Source organism: Somniosus microcephalus, chromosome 17 (genome assembly GCF_052327205.1).
Source record: "Somniosus microcephalus isolate GS21.2 chromosome 17, FLI_Smic_1.0, whole genome shotgun sequence".
Lineage (NCBI taxonomy): Eukaryota > Metazoa > Chordata > Chondrichthyes > Squaliformes > Somniosidae > Somniosus > Somniosus microcephalus.
Window position 1 is genome coordinate 58,585,659 of NC_141003.1, and position 18,243 is coordinate 58,603,901.

Consider the following 18,243-nt stretch of genomic DNA (forward strand, 5'->3'; position numbering starts at 1 on the left):
TGGGAGTAACAGTTTACATTCTTTTAAAATGAATGTGAGTTCTCATGATCTAGGTCAGGGATACTATTGCTGGGTAATATACGTGTTCACTGAATAGTTTGCACCATTACGGTGTCATTACCTTGTATAGTTAATCACCTCTAACTGGTGTTAGGTTACAGCTTACACTACTCAGCACTGACTGCAATAACAGAGTAAATAGCACCTCTTTAAGGTCCAAAGTACAAATTAACCGGCAGCTGATCTTTCATCTTTGCTGTCGTATGACAGCCACTGCCCATCATTACAACTGTATTTCACTCATCATCATTTATTTCCAGCTTTCCGACTACACCTACTTAAGAAATATTCTAAAAATGTCCAAAATCATTGCATACTTCTACAAAGGAATAGCTGAATCTTGATTAAATGATTTTTTTTTTTTTTTTTAAACACATAGCTGTTGACATTTTAGCATTAAATCAATCTCATAGGAACATTAGGAACAGCAGTAGGCCACTCAGCCCCTCGGGCCCGCTCTGCTATCAATAAGATCATGGCAGATCTGTATCCCAACTCTATTTTCCTGTCTTTGTTCTGCATCCCTTGATACCCTTAACAAAAATCTATCATTGGGGAGTGTGTTCCAATGTCCTACTACCCTTTCTGTGCAAAGTGCTTCCTGACGCCACTCCTGAATGGCTTATCTCTCATTTTAAGATTATGTCCTCTTGCTCGAGTCCCCCACCAGAGGAAATATTTCTCTGTATCTGGACTATCGAATCCTTTTAACATTTTAAAGAAGTCACCGATATTTCAGTTCTTTCTTCTGAACATCATGAGTTTTGCAGATGGAGGGGATAAACCGACCAACACGTATAGCGGGCAAATCGCGTTAGCATCACGCACACGCAGCAACTAGTGGGGACTGTACTTGTACTGTATAAATATCATTTGCAATACTGTTTCATTGTACTTACATGCTGCATCATTTGTGCCTGTATCTATGATCAGGGCTTGTCCTTCACACAAAGAGCAATGGATTCCCTTTAAGTAGTAGATTGATAAAAATAGCAATAACAGAAAATGCTGGAAACACTCAGCAGGTCAGGCAGCATCCGTGGAGGGAGAAACAGAGTTAATGTTTCAGGCCTGTGACCTTTCGTCAGAACTGGAAAAAGTTAGAGATGTAACAGGTTTTAAGCAGGTGCAGAGGCAGAGAAAGTGGGAGGGGAGGAAAGAACAGAAGTGACGGTCTGTGATAGGGTGGAAGGCAGAAGTGATTAAATGTTGCAGATGGGGATGGCAGAATCATCAACAGCTGCCATGTGAAAAAATAGGGGCAGAAGTTATAGTCTGAAATTGTTGAACTCCATGTTGAGTCCAGAAGGCTGTAAAGTGCCTAATCGAAAGATAAGGTGCTGTTTCTCGAGCTTACGTTGAGCTTCATTGGAACAGTGTACGAGGCCAAGGACAAGGACAGAGAGGTCAGAATGGGAGTGGAGCGGAGAATTAAAGTGACAAGTTCCCTCTGCGACACCCTGGTCCGCTCTTCAATCACCCCCAACAGCCCCTCCCCACGGTACCTTCCCTTAACAGGATTGAGTTCAACAATTTCAGACTATAACCTCTACCCCTATTTTTTCACATGGCAGCTGTTGACGATTCTGCCATCCCCATCTGCAATATTTAATCACTCCTGCCTTCCACCCTATCACAGACCGTCCCTTTTGTTCTTTCCTCTCCTCCCCTTTCCCTACCTCTGCACCTGCTTAAAACCTGTTACATCTCTAACTTTTTCCAGTTCTGACGAAGGGTCACAGACCTGAAACGTCAACTCTGTTGCTCTCTCCACAGATGCTGCCTGGCCTGCTGAGTGTTTCCAGCATTTTCTGTTGTTATTTCAGATTTCCAGCATCCACAGTATTTTGCTATTGTGATTAAAAATAGCAGTTCCTTTCTTACTGGTTTCCTCTGACCTAGAACTGGAAATTTATAAACATCTAATTTTCAAGCTGTCCTCACTAACGGCAATTAGCCTCCAATTGACATCAGGATGTCCTATTTAAGCAATCAGACTTTCTGGTCTTAAAAGGCATGCCTGCTTAACTATAGCTGCAGCAGATTGTAAAATGCACCTGTTGTTATGAACCAATATATCACCTGCCTTACCACGAGCAATGCCGCAGGAGAGCCAATAGTTATTGCATAGATAAACCAGCATTGTTGTAAATAAGTCAGTTACTGCACATCACACTTCATAGCTATGCCTCTTAAGTATAGATCCTTTCCTGATAACAATATGCAAACTATTGAACATCAGTTCTGCACTTCAGAAAAAAAACTTCCAAATTCTTGTTTGTCTATATGCTGTACTTACTGTTATGTCTTCAGGAAGTCTCCAGAAATGGAACAGATTCCTTAGAAGAACTGCAGCCTGAGGAGCCAGTCACATCTGAACCTACAATCAAATCCCCTGCAGAACCTGCAACTGAGCCCCCAACTGAACCCCCTGCTGAGCCCCCAACTGAGCCCCACAACTCAGAAGAACCGACAATCTTCATGGAAGAGCCGAAGCTCATTGTACCAATTGAAATCACTGATTCTGATCTGTTAGAGGAGTAAGAAAGGAAAAGGGGTAGCAAAGAGATTGACAGTAGCTTCTGCTTCATGCCTTTTTTTCCAAACAAATCTTTTAGTCTGATTGTTGTATTGGTATATGTGGTCATTTCCACAAAGAGAGACTGTGCTCTGAATGGCATAGTTATACGCTTACAGTTTTCTGACCGTCTGATAATAAAGTACAAACAATGAAATAAAATTAAAAGCTGCTGGAAATATGCAAGTCTGTACGTATCTGAAAAGAGAAAAGATGGGTTAATATTTTCTATGTAGACCCTTCAAAAATCTCCTAGTGAAACCAATGAATACAAATAGAAAACCAATAAATACAAATAGAAAACAATCTATTCAGATGATTTGTGTCCTTGTAGTATGAAAATCAGCAATGTTGGTGCAACCAACTATACTCTGTACTGTAATTGTGGATTCTAATACTGGAGTGTAAATACACGTCACATATGTAAGAATAACCGCTGCTGTAACTTGACCAAAACTCTAAAAGTTGACCACTTTTTATGTACCATCATGCTTCGCGAGGCCAAGTGACTGGTTGCGGAGATGCTACGGATGTACGCTGTGAAAGCTGCCAATTATCTTCCAACAGATAAGGAAAACAGACCTTGGAAGTTCTGTGGGAACAGACTATTGAGCTGTAGAATCATTGCAAAAGCAGAAACATCTTCAGACTATGGAATATAACTGGCCTTGAAGTCCATGGATGCTTAATAGTCCAGTGATAAGAGTAACTGAAAAACAGCTAATGATCATTATCTGTATATTTAAAGACACGTACGCAGTAGGAGGGTTGCCAAGTTTTAAGGTATAAAAGATGCTGTTAAAAAACACCTGGGGCTGCAGCCGGGCAACCTGGTCAGTTGTCAGAAATCATAAGTCTAGTCATCACCAAATTGACCAATCACTGGTGTTAGTACGTATGTGATGTTTGCTTAGTATCACTTGAGCTTAAAGTAAAGGAATAGCTCTGTGTATGCTAAAGTATCATCGGGAATTGTTTACGCTACATAACTGTCAGCTGCTTACTTGTAATCTCGTGCTGATTTTTAAGTAAAAGAAGTTTTCACAGATCCATTGGGTTTTGTGTTGTCTGTTCGACGGGCCTGAACTTTGGAAACTGTTGGATGGGGCGAGGGGTGATTTCCGCACGCCTTACACATACAATGGCACAGTGACTGTTAAACCTTACAGCAGGAACCTGAAATGTTGAAAATCCAGTACAACACCTCAGCTCAATTTTAGAACCAGAACATTGACTGCTAACATTGAAAGATACTCTTCCTTAAACATACTGGGGTAAAATTTTCACGGGGGTTCTCCCAATCTTTCGCAGTAACTTTGGAAAAAGATTGCCGGAACCCATGGTGAAATGGTCGTTTATACCATGTCCTCGGGTTTCTGCAATTATACAGAAATTATATTTCAATATAGGTTCAACATAACATACACCAAACAAATCTTAATTTTAGAATTAGGGGACACAGTGTGGAACAATAAACTACCATATTTCAAGAGCCACAAGGACTCCTTTATTCTCCCCACTGATACAGATTTCTGTTTGTACAGTGTCCTTAAATTAAAATAGTGGCTGAGTGAACTAAGAACTTATCAATACCTTCAACAAAGCCGGTACTTCTCAGCTAATTGAAAGTTACTAATTCCAATCCCCCCCACCCCAAACACTGGTTAGGCTAGCAACTGAATTAAGATCAATCAAAAAATACCAATTTTCCTCCATTTTTTGAGGATCCTTTGCTATCCAAAACAGTTTTATTTTTAAAGAGTGAATAGAAGGTATCACAGCAAAGACAACATGGTAAAGAGCGAGTGTTATTATACCTGATGAGACAGACACCTGGGGTATAATTCCAACCTAACCTGTCTGGTGGGAAACTCATTTCGATGGGAATGACAGCGACAGTGATATGGTTATAACTCAATTACCTGTTCTGACGTGATTTACCATTTTTCCCCATACAGAAAATAAATAAAGACAGTGCCCCTTTAAATTGCTTACAAAAAATCCACAAAGAAGGAAAGAACTTACATTTATATAACGCCTTTCACAACCTCAGCATGTCCCAAAGCGCTTTACAGCCAATGAAATACTTTTGAAGTATAGCCATGTTTTAATGTAGGAAAGAAAAATAGAAGTACAGTAACTGCAAGAAGACAATCTCAAAGAAATAAAGTAATATTGTGATAGTAGCTTTATTGAAAGTAAGTTTGGATCTATCTCAGTAAATAACATTGTGATATATTAACTCACTCTATCTAGTTTTAGATAGTTAACATTACACTGCAGTTATAGCTATGCTGGGTAAATACAACACTATTTTACTCAAAAGTTACAAACATGGCCCAGCTTTTAATCAGTAGAAACAAATTCAAAATAAAACACAATTAACACCAATCTGTCATATCGAATAAGCATCATCACCAAATAATTATTGCAAAAGGACACAAATGGCAGCTAGTGTAAGGATTTACATTAAAAACAATATTAGTGTTTAACCAGAAAAATGCACATTTAAACTGTAACACAGTGTCAGCTATTATGCTGTTAGCTGTTGAAGGCTTTAAAAGGCAAACTATAAAGATACACAAAAATCACCATCTTATTGCATCTCCAACCTCTGAAGTTGTCATTTTTTGTTGAACATAAGAAATTAAATACAGATTTTTTTTGTATTTTTGTTAACTTTACTGATAATAAAAAGCAAAGACAACCATTGTTCGGCATTTAGGAATATACAAACAGAAATAGGCCATTCATCTCATCAAGTTGGCTTTGCAACTTTGTTAACCATGGCAGCTCTATCTCTTCAATACCAATTTCTTCATATTCCCTAATACCCTAACTTCTCTCAATTAAATATCTTTTTTGCTTTTAAACACTTCAATTGATTCTGTGTCTATAGTCATCTGGAGCAGTGCATTCCACATTCTTACACCCTTTGTATGAGACAACTTTTTCCCGATTCACTTTTAACTGGCTCAGTTTGAATTTTAAGATGATGTCGCTTTGTTCTAGATTCCCTTTTTGAGGAATGCATGATTCCCTTCCTTATTTTAAACATATTTAACATACACACAGTTGTATGTGATGAGCACCATTTGATATTATTTGTGTTATTGTGTCACTAGCCTATAAGGACTGATACATTGCAAAGTAAATTGTGTTTTTACATTTACTTACAATACTGCTACAGTAACGGACATTGCAACACACCACATAGTACACAGCCACATAAAGAGTAAACGACAATACATTTCAGAATATAAGCCACTTCATTTATTAATTCACAGTGTGTAAAAGATGTTGTATTCTTGTAGTCTTCATACTAATTTATTTCATTATATTCCTATATCTGATATTGGCCCCTTATTAGAAACAGTGCTTTGTTTATTAGGATCATGAGACATGACAGAGACGTATGCTTATAATTCTTTAAAGGTTTCGTCTGAGGGACCTTCGCCTTCTGTTATAGTAATGCCTGAGCATATGTTGCCTTGAGAAGTTCATCATGTAGTTCTGCTTACGAGTCCTGCAATTAGAGAATGAAAGAAAGAAGCTGAATAAAGCACACAAAATGCAAAAGGCGCTCAGAGAAACCAACTTTCCATCTTTCATATGTAGATTGAGTTTTTCAGTAAAACCTGGCTGTGGATTTTTTTTGAAGCTTCTCAAGAGTATCCAAAATCAATCTCAGTTTGAGGAAATAGCGGGAGACAAATGAAAATGAATACATCGCCACTTTTACAACACGGCACTCAGATACTTACAGGACCACCTCTACGTGATCCAGAGCCCACTGATCATGGCTTGTTCCATTATGACGCGGCTGCCACCACCGTAGCTGCACACCTTTAACTCGTGCCTCCCTGAAGTAACAAAGAGCAAGTCGTTAGCTGTTGATTAGAGTAGTTTCATAATATTTGAGGACATTTCGTTTGTTAAGCTTTCAGGAAAAGTGATTTCCTTTGTCATTTATATATTACCCGTAAAAGGTACAATTGGCAGCGATAGTTAGCTACTGGCTCCACTACAGAGTAGGCGCATCTTGGGCTAACTGTGAATATAAAGCATTTATCCCTTTGTCTCAGGTGAGAAGGCATCTCTGTGCAGGATTGGGTACTTCTATTTCACAAGGAAGCAAGCACTTTCCAGTAATATCGGTGGGGCTGCCCATGAACCGCTTCCCGGGATTTATACAAATTAATGTTACTTTTTTAGCGTGATCGCGAGACAGTTTTTTTTTAAAGATCCTGCTGATTTTGTTGGACTTAAAAAAAAGATTTCTCCACAAATGCAGTGTTACAGTTTATGCAGTTCTATTTCTCTGTCACTGGGTGGTGCAAGTGCACTTTGTTCAGTTCCTGTGTCTATTGCCAGAATTTTGACATCGGGCCATAATTTGTGATGCCTACTGGTGCGTACGAGGTGCGCACGCGTCCGTAGGGCCCGCGCAAGTTCCGAGTTTAGGCATGCGAAGTGCATGCGCTAAAACCCGGCACTTGCGATCTGTCAAGAAGATGATCAGCATCCCCGGGAGAAGTGCCTCCGTGGGTGGAGAGTTGCACTCTTTGCCCAACTTCTGCCCAGCGAATGCCTGTGAAATTCTTATGCATAAGGCCTGCTTTTACCAGCGTAAGAGTTTTAAAGAACATTAAATTTAAACCTTTTCATTCATTTAAACATTAAAACACATGTACAATAAGGTAAGTTTATTTTTCGACCATTTAAAATACATAAACGTTTTTAAAAAAATAGATTTTTGCTTTAAATGTTTAATTATATTGTATTTTAATTAATTTTAAATATGTAATTTAAAAAAATGTATTTGTTATGTTAAAACTATTTTTAATGTCATCCTCATTCATGCACCTTCTTTGATTGGTTGGGCCGGCCCATGTGATCCCTGGGACGCTTGCGAACCGCCTGCGCCCCTGGGATTAGTGGGCCTCTACGCCAGCCTACCCATAGAGGCCCAGAGCACAAGTGTCCGAACCTCCGGGGCCATCAGATAAGTTCGTAGATTTTTTTCCTGGGTTTTTTTGACTGCAAATTCAGGCCCATTTCGACCTGCTGGGAGCTGGGGTCCATAGAGCGCGGGAAACCCGGAATTCTGGGTCTTCCCGCATGCTGTGGAGTTTTAACAGGCTGGCTTCCGGTCGGGCGGGGAGCGCTGGACAAGAGGCCGCAGCCCCAGGTAGGTGCGAGCCCGGGGAGGGGCGGGCTGATGGTGGGGGAGTTTGGGGGACCTGGAGGAAGCACTCCTGCTCCTCTCGGCCCAGAAGGAGTGCTCCCCGAGGCTGTCCTCGCCTCTTTGCTGCTGCCGGGAATCCCAAGGCCCGGGTTCCCCGGCTGGCCACAGTTAAACCTGTGTTAAATCCGAGGCTTCCGGCCTCATTATAATATTTAAAGTGCCAACCCGCCTCCTGGGAGCAGGTTGGCTGCCCGCCCCGCCCCCTTCCCGCCTCTGTTAAAACCGTAAGTGGGCACGTTGGGGTCGGGATTCACATTTTTAACACTTTGAACCTCCCACCCACCCGTTTTATGAAGTTAAAGTTCCCCCCCTACGATTGACTTAATACCATCAAAAGTGGTTCAAACGCAATTGTACATCTAAGTAGCAGGATCCATCCTCACATGGACCCAAAGATATAGGTGTTATCAGCGCTAATCACATTGAATTCACATTACACATTGTTCTTGCACGTTCAACACCCATAAAAAGTCTGGTTTGATCTCATTTTTCTTTATGTACATAAATATATCTGTGCAAATCACAGAGATAGAGCTGTACAGCAGTAATTCCTAGGATTACATGATCAAACACAAATGCCAAAACAAAACAGATGATATACATTAGAGATAGAGAGAGATTAGGGAATTATATTAAAACCTATTAATGATTCTATGATTAGCAGAATAATGATTTTAATGTCTAGTTATTAGTTCAATGTGTCAATCAAAAAGCAAAGGTATTAAGGGATATGGGGCAAAGGCTTATGGAGTTAGGTCAGATCATCCATAATCTCATTGAATAGCAGAACAGACTCGAGGGGCTGAATGGCCTACTCCTGTTCCTACGTTCAAAGTCAGGGTCAAAGTTAGGATTCAATGAGGGAATGAAGAAGTTTCATTCATTCTGATCTGATTGTTAAGGTTGTTTGCTAACTGTGTGCAGATTCTGGCTGCTCATGTAGCTATGGGTGGAAAATACTGTGATTTTATATTAAATATTACTTTGATTGAAATAAATGGCGCTCTCATCCATCCAAAAAGATTATTGGTGGACGAGTGCAGTAAAGAGCAAAAGTTCAAGGTGGAACAGAGATAAGGAGTTCTAAACTAGGCAAGGTGTAAGGGCCTCAAATGTACAGATGGTACAAAATATAGATACCATTCTCTACTTTAGTCGTTATCTCAGCATGCCGTTGAATAAATCACCTCTATACATCTGCTTCCCCTTCTCCAGGCAGGAGAGTGAATTAATGTGATACGGAGTTCTCAACAACTTCCCACACCAACATTACTTTGGGACTCACTGAACAGGAAGCAGGCTTTCAGTGAAACACAGTCCGGCGTGTCATCATGATATAAAGTGGTTTAGTGTGATATCACATCACTTATAGGATGGGGGGTTGGGGGGGGGAATTGGGGGTGGGGGGGGGATGGGGGGGGGGATGGGGGGGGTTGGTGGGGGGGGGGGGGGGGAAGAGGAGTCACCTCATTTGCCCCATTAATGCCCAAGGCCCACCTGATGCGGTTTGCAGGCAGGCCTGTAAATGAGAGAACAGCCCGCCCGTCTGATACAGGCTGGAGGGTGCTTAAATATGCAAATCAGGGTCCTGTGCCGGTTATAGGAGTCTGATTGCAATTTTCAGGTACAAATGGGCGGTGTGTGCACCGTGCCCACCCTGCCTATTTCCACCAGGCATCGAGAGGCCTAACCAGCAGCCATTAAAGGAGCTGCTGGTGACCGCTCAAAAAAACAGCCCAGGAAATGTAATTTATTTTGGTGGGTTCAGGAGTGCTTATCCGGGGCCCCCCAAAACACTCTAGCCCACTGCTGTGCCATTCGAGGCCTCCCTGCAATTGCCTCCCCTCACCCCCCATCCCCGATTTGACCTGTCGGCTGGCACGGTGTTGGAGCCGCCCGATTGGTTGCCCACCCACAAGCAGCGATCTGCAGTGGGGTGCCCGCCTGGAGCCCGCAGCTTGCCACCGGCACATTAATGAAGCCTCAAAATGGCTCAGGTCTCAGTCTGGCACTAGCAGGCTGGCAGCCCGTTTTAGGCACGACTTGAAAATTGCCCTCAGAGTGTTTTATCTAAATTAACGAACAGAGGAAAATATCAGATTGTTCTCCCTCCCCCATTGTGATCATCCAAAACAAGCAGATAACAAAGATTGGTCCCGTTCACCCATCACCCCTGTGCTCGCTGACCTACATTGGCTCCCGGTTAAGCCACGCCTCGATTTTAAAATTCTCATCGCTGTGTTCAAATCCCTCCATGGCCTCGCCCCTCCCTATCTCTGTAAAGTCCTCCAGCCCCACTAACCCCCCAAGGTATCTGTGCTCCTCTAATTCTGGCCTCTTGAACATCCCCGATTCGAATCGCTCAACCTTTGGTGACCATGCCTTCAGCTGCCAATGCCCTAAGCTCTGGAATTCCCTCCCTAAACCTCCCCGCTCTCTACCTCTCTCTGTTCCTTTAAGACGCTCCTTAAAACCTAGCTCTTTGACCAAGCTTTTGGTCATCTGCCCTAATATCCCCTTATGTGGGTCAGTGTCAAATTTTGTTTGAAAACACTCCTATGAAGTGCCTTGGGACATTTTACTATGTTAAAGGTGCTATATGAATACAAGCTGCTGTTGGTAGAGAAAGAGATAATGGATTGAAAAGACCAGAATCAAATCTTTTCAGTTGGACAACATCAACTTAATTTCTAGATAAGTGGCATTTTGCCTTATGGTATAACAATAACTTATATGTTGACTTTTGAAAAATATCATACCCTGACATTTGTTAATGAAACAATTTCCTTTCACACAAAGGACTTGCTTTTACCCAGTTAACAACCGCACCAGCTCCCGTTAACTGACAGTTACCGTGGGGTAAGAATTCCTCCGGTCATCATGCTGAATGATTTCCTCTGTTGCATATTTCTAGGGAAATCATGCACATGTTCTGAAAGAATACATTTATAAATTTGCTAGAAATGCCCAACCGAGGATCTTCACAACTGCATTTATAATTTTGCTAATAGGTATACTGGACTCAGAATTCCTCTACTATTACAGAAGTGGATCTTACCTTCGATAAAGCATAATGTTAGATTTTGGACAGATTTCTAAGCCCTGAAGATTAGATACTTACAGTGGGACATTGTAAGATATCCTCTGGGCATGTATGAAATCCTTTGGTTGGTGCTGAGCAATAACATGCCATGTAATTCCTCCATTCAGACTGTACTGTAGCAGGATGGCCTTGTCTGCGATGTTGGGGTCTGTCAGGTCAGTATTGCAGCTCGCTGTCCGTGACGTGCTGCCGATCTGCAGCACAAACATGATTTTGCTAAAGGAGAAAAGAAAACATTTTTGTTCTGTTTAGCAATTACAGCATCAAAAATATTCATTATGGAACCCAAAGCTCAGGAAAATAGCTAAACGCAATGCAGTTAACACGTGCACCCAAGGGAATCTCAACAGTCTCAGGAAATGTTCAAGCAATTTTATATAAATGAAGATCTATAAAGAGGAAGGAAAGTCTGGAGGGATTGCTATTTGTTCAAAGAGTTCTTTCATTGTCTGTTAAAATATAAATTTACAGATTTTACTTAGCGTTAATAACATTTTTGAATCTCCTTCCCTAATCGAAGCCAGTCATTTTGGGTCTCCTTCACACCAGGTTGTTCTGATGATGTTGCTGCCTGGAAGATGCAAGTTGCTTCCTGGAGCAGCTCTATTCATTTTAGTAAGATTTGCAACTTTGGACCAGCATGGGAGATGATCTGGAGCCAGGTGACCCTGGGGAGACACCTGACTGGACGCGCATGCTGCACAGTAGGATGATTTGCCAAAGTCAGAAAGCTCCAGATCCCAGGTTAACATGAAGTCACCCCCCCAGTTAAAAGGAGTCAGTCTGGGATGCAGATTATTGCCTCCTGTCAGTGAGTAGCCTGGAGGAAATGAGATAGAGGATCAGCCATGATCATATTGAATGGTGGATCAGGCTTGTATTTTTCTATGTTCTATGTTTCTATGAGACCGTGCGTGGCAGTTCTCTGCTGGGCAGGAATTTCCAACCAGTTCACCTTATCCCAGTGTTGGTAGACTCAACTCCTTAAGCATCCTAATTTAAAATTCCAATCATACAATTTAGGATTCAGTGATTCAAGGCTTACTTTTTCTCTACCGTTCTGCAGCTTAGCTGAGCTTTATCCAGGATTATTCCTCCTCCCACATAATACACAAGAATTGTTTTTATATTTTCTTAAACCATAGGCCATTAACCATAGAAAATGTGGCATAGAAAATATACAATTCAGCCTGACATCAATTGAACTCAATCCCTCTGAATATCAATCAACAGCCTATTCAGATTGACATTCATTCGTTGGTGTAGACTAGGGACCATCAGGATGCCCTCATATATAATTTCCTTAAGAGCTAATGTAATATTCTGTCTCTCAACGTCCTTCTGCCATTCAGGGGAAGGACAAGAAAGTTCCCTTTGTAACCTTTACGTCTACTGGAATACACTTTACCTTTAAATTTAATTTTGAAAGATTTCAGAAGACAACAAAGGCTTTTACACTTTCAGCAACGCAAAGCTCAACCCTCAGTTATTTCTTAGAGGAAGTGTACCTGGCCCTGGTCAGATCCAGCAGTTTGGTTACAGCCTGTCTCATCTGACAGCCATTGAAGTACAGTGACTCCCCGTGGGCATAGGGTGCGAGCTGACCGCATCCACTGCCAATAGCTCCTCCTTGAATCACCTGCCAGTTTATTTCTGTAACACGCGGTGATTCAAAGTTGTCCTTGATATAACTGGGCAGGTCATTGATTGGAACGGAACAGTCATCTCCTGCACATGGAAGATAAACAGCTTTTAGGTAAAGTGGAAAAAAGATTAAAGGAATTATATTTTTCCAAAGAGTGCATTTTTTAAAGTTGACTTTTAATTTCTTTTTGTTAAGATGGTAATTAATACATGTCTATGGTTATAATTTTCCTATGTGTGGCAATGGCTAAAGTTGAACTTTCTACTTGATCTTTATGCCCTGGAAATTTTTGTAACTTTTAGGAACATATGAATTTGTGGACGAAAAAAACCCAAGGTTTGTCTAGTTTGCCTTCTGCCGTCCTGGTAGTTACACGATACAACGATAATGGAGCTGTAGACTAATCATGGCAATCAATCTTTATCAATTAGGCTGCAACAGACCCAGACACCAGGCGAGAAAACCCCTAGTGATGAAAAGCTTTGGGAATCGCAGGTCCAAAGGCACCGGTTCCTCCGAATCATGCGACAGGCATCATATGTCATGTCACAAATTGCTCATTTATTTCATCCCAAAATATTATTTTTGGAAAGAAATCGATTTAATTTGCATTTGAATGAATCAATGGTATCTGCTTCCACCATCTCCCGAGGGAGCCTGTTCCATAGATTAACCACGCACTCACTGAAATAATGGAGGTAATTTTAATTCCCCAAAACAGGTGGGTTTGGGTCAGGCGGGAGCCTAATAAGTTAAAAATCTGAAACAGGAGCCCAATCCGCCTCAAACCCGCCCACTTCTGGTTTTAACGGAGGCGGGATGAGGGACTCTCAGGAGATGGATCGGTCATTGAAAGCATTTAAGGAGGCATGCTTTTTTGTTAAATAGTGTTTTTATTTTTAACCCATATCGACTGGGTTACCTAGGCTTCAGGAAACCCGGCAGGTAAAAGGAGGCGATTAGGACTGGATCCATTAAGTAAGTGCCTTTACAGCACTGCTTGTGGATCAGGAGGAGTCCAACAAGCTAACCTGTAAACAACACTCCCCACCTCCACGATCTCCCCCAACACCCCTCCTAGCGATCTCCACCCCCAAATCCCCATCACTTCCCCCACTCCCTCATCACTCAACCCGCTCTCCTACTCCACTCAATCTCTTCATGATTTCTGACCCTCTCCAATCTCTTCTCAACCCCCTAATCTCCGACCCCCCTCCGATCTCTCCCCGACCTACGCCCGACCCCTCCAATCTCTCCCGACCCCGCTCTGATCTCTCCCCGAACACCCAAATCTTTGAACACCCTTCGTTTTCTCCCCAACCCTCCGATCTCCAATCCTACGATCACCCCGACCCTCTAAGCTATGCTTTACCCACCCTGCCACCCATCTCGACCCCCAACAACCACAAACGTTACCTGATCCTCGGCTGCGGCCTTTTCTGGAGAACATCCCCGCCCAACAAGCAGCCAAGCCTGTCAATCAGACTGGCTTCCAGGCGGGGAATCGGTTTTTAAAAAAACACGCACGCCGTTCTTTAACTCCTCCACCCGCCCGCTCCTCCACCCCGCCCCAGCAAATATCGGGGCCAATGTTGCCTTTGATCTGGGGGTCTCCAGTGCCTCCCCATTTCTTATTGTGCAGATCCTAAGTCTCCTCCAAGAACTTGGACTCTTTCACTGCCTCGTTGCTGCTTCTTATTACAGGATTCATCAGTCTTCTGTCAGACTCGAGAATCTTGTGGAGAACAAAGACTGGGGTTTTAGTTAAATGTAGTGGTGGTATTGCCACCCAACGTGTCAGGTACTTCCCCCCCCGCACCTTTGCAGCATCTTAAAAAGGAAAATTAGAGCTAGTACCTTGATAACCTTCATCACAAAGACATATAGTTCCAGTTCTACAGTATCCATGCCCACTGCAGAGCTTGGCACAGGACTCGCCAATGTATACATTGTCAATTCCCCAGCTTTGTTTCTCTGTGATGCCCTCCTTCTGAATCCATCGGAACTGAGTAGCACTGAAAACAGAATCAAACATTTATGGCAATTTAGGTTGCTGCTCCAACAAGGAAGTACTACTTGGTCTGGCTCTGGGTAATGAAGCAGAGCAAGTAGGCAAGTTAAATTTAGGGAAATATTTGGGGACCAGCGTAAGAAACAGTACAAGAAAAGAAAAGGAAAAAGAAAAGTTGAGAACAGAAGTATCTGACTGGAAAAAAAGCAAATTATAGCGAGATAAAAAGGGACCTTGTCCGGATTAATCTTCCCTTGATGCGGGGGAGGTGCCCGAGTATTAGAAAGTGGCAAATGTGACACCATTGTTCAAGAAAGGGTGCAAGGACAATCCAAGTAACTACAGGCCGGTCAGTTTAACATCAGTGGTGGGTAAAGTTTTAGAAACAATAATCGAGGAAAAAATTAACGGGCACTTGGAGAGGTTTAAGCTAATTAAGGAGAGCCAACACGGATTTGCAAAAGGCAGATCGTGTTTGACTAATCTAATTGAATTTTTTGATGAAGTAACAGGGAGGATCGATGAAGGGAATGCAATGGATGTTGTCTACATGGATTTTCGGAAGGCGTTTGACAAAGTATCACATAAAAGGCTGGTTAACAAAATTAAGGCTCATGAAATAGATGGGTCAGTGGCAGCTTGGATAAGGAATTGGCTTAAGGACAGAAAACAGCGAGTTGTGGTAAATGGCTGTTTTTCAGACTGGAGGAGGGTAGACAGTGGTGTTCCCCAAGGGTCAGTGCTGGGGCCACTGCTTTTTTGATATATATAAATGACCTGGATATTGGAATACAAATTAGAATTTCTAAATTTGCCGATGACACCAAACTTGGGGGTGTGGCAAACAGTGAGGGTGATACCAATCGACTGCAACAGGACATAGATAGGCTAGCAGAATGGGCAGACAAGTGGCAGATGGAATTTAATACAGAGAAGTGTGAGGTGATGCATTTTGGCAGAAGGAACAGGGAGAGGCAATATACACTTAATGGCACAGTTTTAAAGAGTGTGCAGGGACAGAAGAACCTGGGAGTTAATGTGTATAGGTCCCTGAAGGTGGCAGGACATATTGAGAGAGTGGTTAACAAAGCATATGGGATCTTGGGTTTCATAAATAGAGGTATTGGGCTCGAATTTCTAAGCCCCGTGGAGGCGGGTTTGGAGGCGGGAGTGGTGGGAAAATTGCAGAATCAGGGGGCAGGATCCCATCCCGCCCCCAACCCGCCTCCGTGCCAATGTCCCAGGAGGCGGGTATCCGACCTGTGCTGGGAGCTGCCTCCCCGAAGCGGGAAGGGGATTAGTGCCAATTAACTGCCTGTTAACAGGTAGTTAACAGGCAGTTTTTTGCCTAATCCCTATTTTTAGCTCTGAAGTGTGGGCTTCCCGAAGGCTCTGAACCACGCCAAGTTAGTGAGGCGGACCATCGGTCTGAAGGGATTGGAGGGGTCGAGATGTCCATTGTGCAGGTGAGTGATGGGTGCATGTGTGCAGAGGTAAGTGTGTGAGGTAAGTGTAAAGTGTTTTACTAAGTTTTACTTACCCTTTCTCCTGCAGGCTTCCTTCCTTCAGTTCTCGGGAGTCCCTCAGTTCACCGGCACAGTAAGCAGAATAGCCGCTGAACTGTCAAAAGCTGCAGCATTCTGCTTTCTGGTCTGGAGAGATCTCTAACTGAGTCTGAGTAGAAGGACTCAAGTTAGAAGACAGATTGTCAGTGTTTGACAGCTTTTGACAGATGAAATGTCAATCGCTGACGTCACCAGTGACCAGGTGTCCCTTAATTGGCCTGCTGAGCCCGCTGGGCGGGCTTAACAAGGTCAATCAAGGGAAAATAGCGTGGGTTGGCCACAAGTCGATGGAGGCGGGACTACAACCCAAAAAGTGGGAGCCCCGCCTCCAAAAGCTCCCCATTGACAAAATCCAGCCCATTGAGTGCCAAAGTAGAGAAGTTATGCTGAACCTTTATAAAGCGCTGGTTAGGCTACAACTGGAGTATTGCGTCCAGTTCTGGCCACCACACTTTAGGAAGGATGTGAAGGCCCTTGAGAGGGTGCAGAGGAGATTTACCAGAATGGTTCCGGGGATGGGGGATCTTAGCTGCAAGGACAGGTTGGAGAAGCTGGATTTGTTTTCATTAGAGCAAAGGAGGTTGAGGGGTGATTTGATAGCGGTGTACAAGATTATGACGGATTTGGATAGGCTAGATGGAGAAAGGCTGTTCCCACTAGTTGTGATGGTACAAGGACTAGGGGACACAGAGATTTAAGGTTTTGGGCAAGAGATACAGGGGGGATGTGAGGAAAAACTTTTTTATGCAGCGAGTGGTGAGGACCTGGAACTCGCTGCCGACGTAAGTGGTGAAAGCGGACACACTCAATATTTTCAAGGGGAGACGGGATAGACACTTGAGGGAAATAAACTTGCAGGGCTACAGTGATAGAGTGGGGGAATGGGACTGACTGGATTGCCATACAGAGAGCCGGCACGGACTCGATGGGCCGAATGGCCTCCTTCTGTGCCGTTATGACTCTATGACTAAATGGAAGATCAAAGCAGAGACAGGTATAAGCCAGGAAATCATAGGCCAATTAATCTTATTTCAGTTGCTGGTAAAGTACTAGAATCTAGAATGCAAGTTGAAATGATTAAGCACTGGAGAAAGATAAGTTAACCAGGACCATTCAACGCAGATTTCTAAAAGGCAGGTCATGCTTGACCTACCTTATACAATTCTTTGAAGAAATAATTGAAATAATAAATAAGAGAAATGCAATGGATGACGTTTAAATGGATTTTTGAAATGCACTTGATAAGGTACCACATAAGAGACTTATACCAAAGATAATGGTACATGGAATGAAGGGGAATGTAGCCACATGGACTGGAGGGCAGAAAGCAAAGTGTAGCATTAAATGGGCTTTGTTATTTATAAATGATCTGAACTTAGACATTTGACAATATTGAAATTTGTTAAGGACATTAAATTGGGGGATGTAACAAATTATAATGAAGATTGTAAAATTTTAGGAGGACGTAGACAGGCTAGTGGGACAAGCACAAAGGTGGCAGGGGAGAGAGGGAGTGGAGAGAGGAAGGGAAGGGGAGTGAGGGAGGGTCGAGTAGAATGGGCCTATATTCTCTGGAGTTTAGAAAAATGAGAGGTGATCTCATTGAAATGTATAAAATTCTTAGAGGGCTTGACAGGGTAGATGCTGAGAGGTGGTTTCCCTCAGTATACGGGTTAGTATACGGGCAGTAGCCATTTTGTTGAGCTCAAGTTTATGGAGGGTGGAAGATGGGCGGCCAGCCAGGAGAGCACTGGAATAGTCGAGTCTAGAGGTAACAAAAGCACGGATGAAGGTTTCAGCAGCAGATGGACTGAGGCGGTCAGAGATGGGCAATGTTACGGAGGTTGATGTAGGCAGCCTTGGTGATGGAGAGGTCATGCGGTCGGAAGCTCAGCTCAGGGTCAAATAAGACCCCAAGGCTGCGAACAGTCTGGTTTAGCCCGAAACAGTGGTCGGGGAGGGGGATGAAATTGCTGGCTTTGATCTTTCCAGTGTTTAATTGGAGGAAATTACAGTTCAAACCAGGGTTGGAT

General features: G+C 42.9%; 2 protein-coding genes across 3 annotated transcripts in view; one reads left to right on the top strand and one right to left on the bottom strand.

Annotated features, from left to right (window-relative positions):
- The window catches only part of LOC147105752 (kininogen-2-like), a 76,218-nt gene extending 72,531 nt beyond the window's left edge, over positions 1-3,687 (top strand). The window contains exon 10 of the mRNA XM_086010448.1: positions 2,374-3,687. Coding sequence (XP_085866574.1) covers positions 2,374-2,604 — 231 coding nt within the window. The 3' untranslated portion in view covers positions 2,605-3,687. The remainder of the gene's footprint in view (positions 1-2,373) is intronic.
- Positions 3,688-4,808: 1,121 nt separating this feature from the next.
- reln (reelin) overlaps positions 4,809-18,243 on the bottom strand; it is a 391,712-nt gene continuing 378,277 nt past the window's right edge. For both annotated transcript variants that reach the window (XM_086010451.1, XM_086010450.1), the window contains 5 exons: positions 14,492-14,649; positions 12,498-12,717; positions 11,008-11,205; positions 6,403-6,501; positions 4,809-6,164 (listed from right to left, as the gene is read on the bottom strand). In XM_086010451.1, coding sequence (XP_085866577.1) covers positions 6,068-6,164; positions 6,403-6,501; positions 11,008-11,205; positions 12,498-12,717; positions 14,492-14,649 — 772 coding nt within the window. In that variant the 3' untranslated portion in view covers positions 4,809-6,067. The remainder of the gene's footprint in view (positions 6,165-6,402; positions 6,502-11,007; positions 11,206-12,497; positions 12,718-14,491; positions 14,650-18,243) is intronic.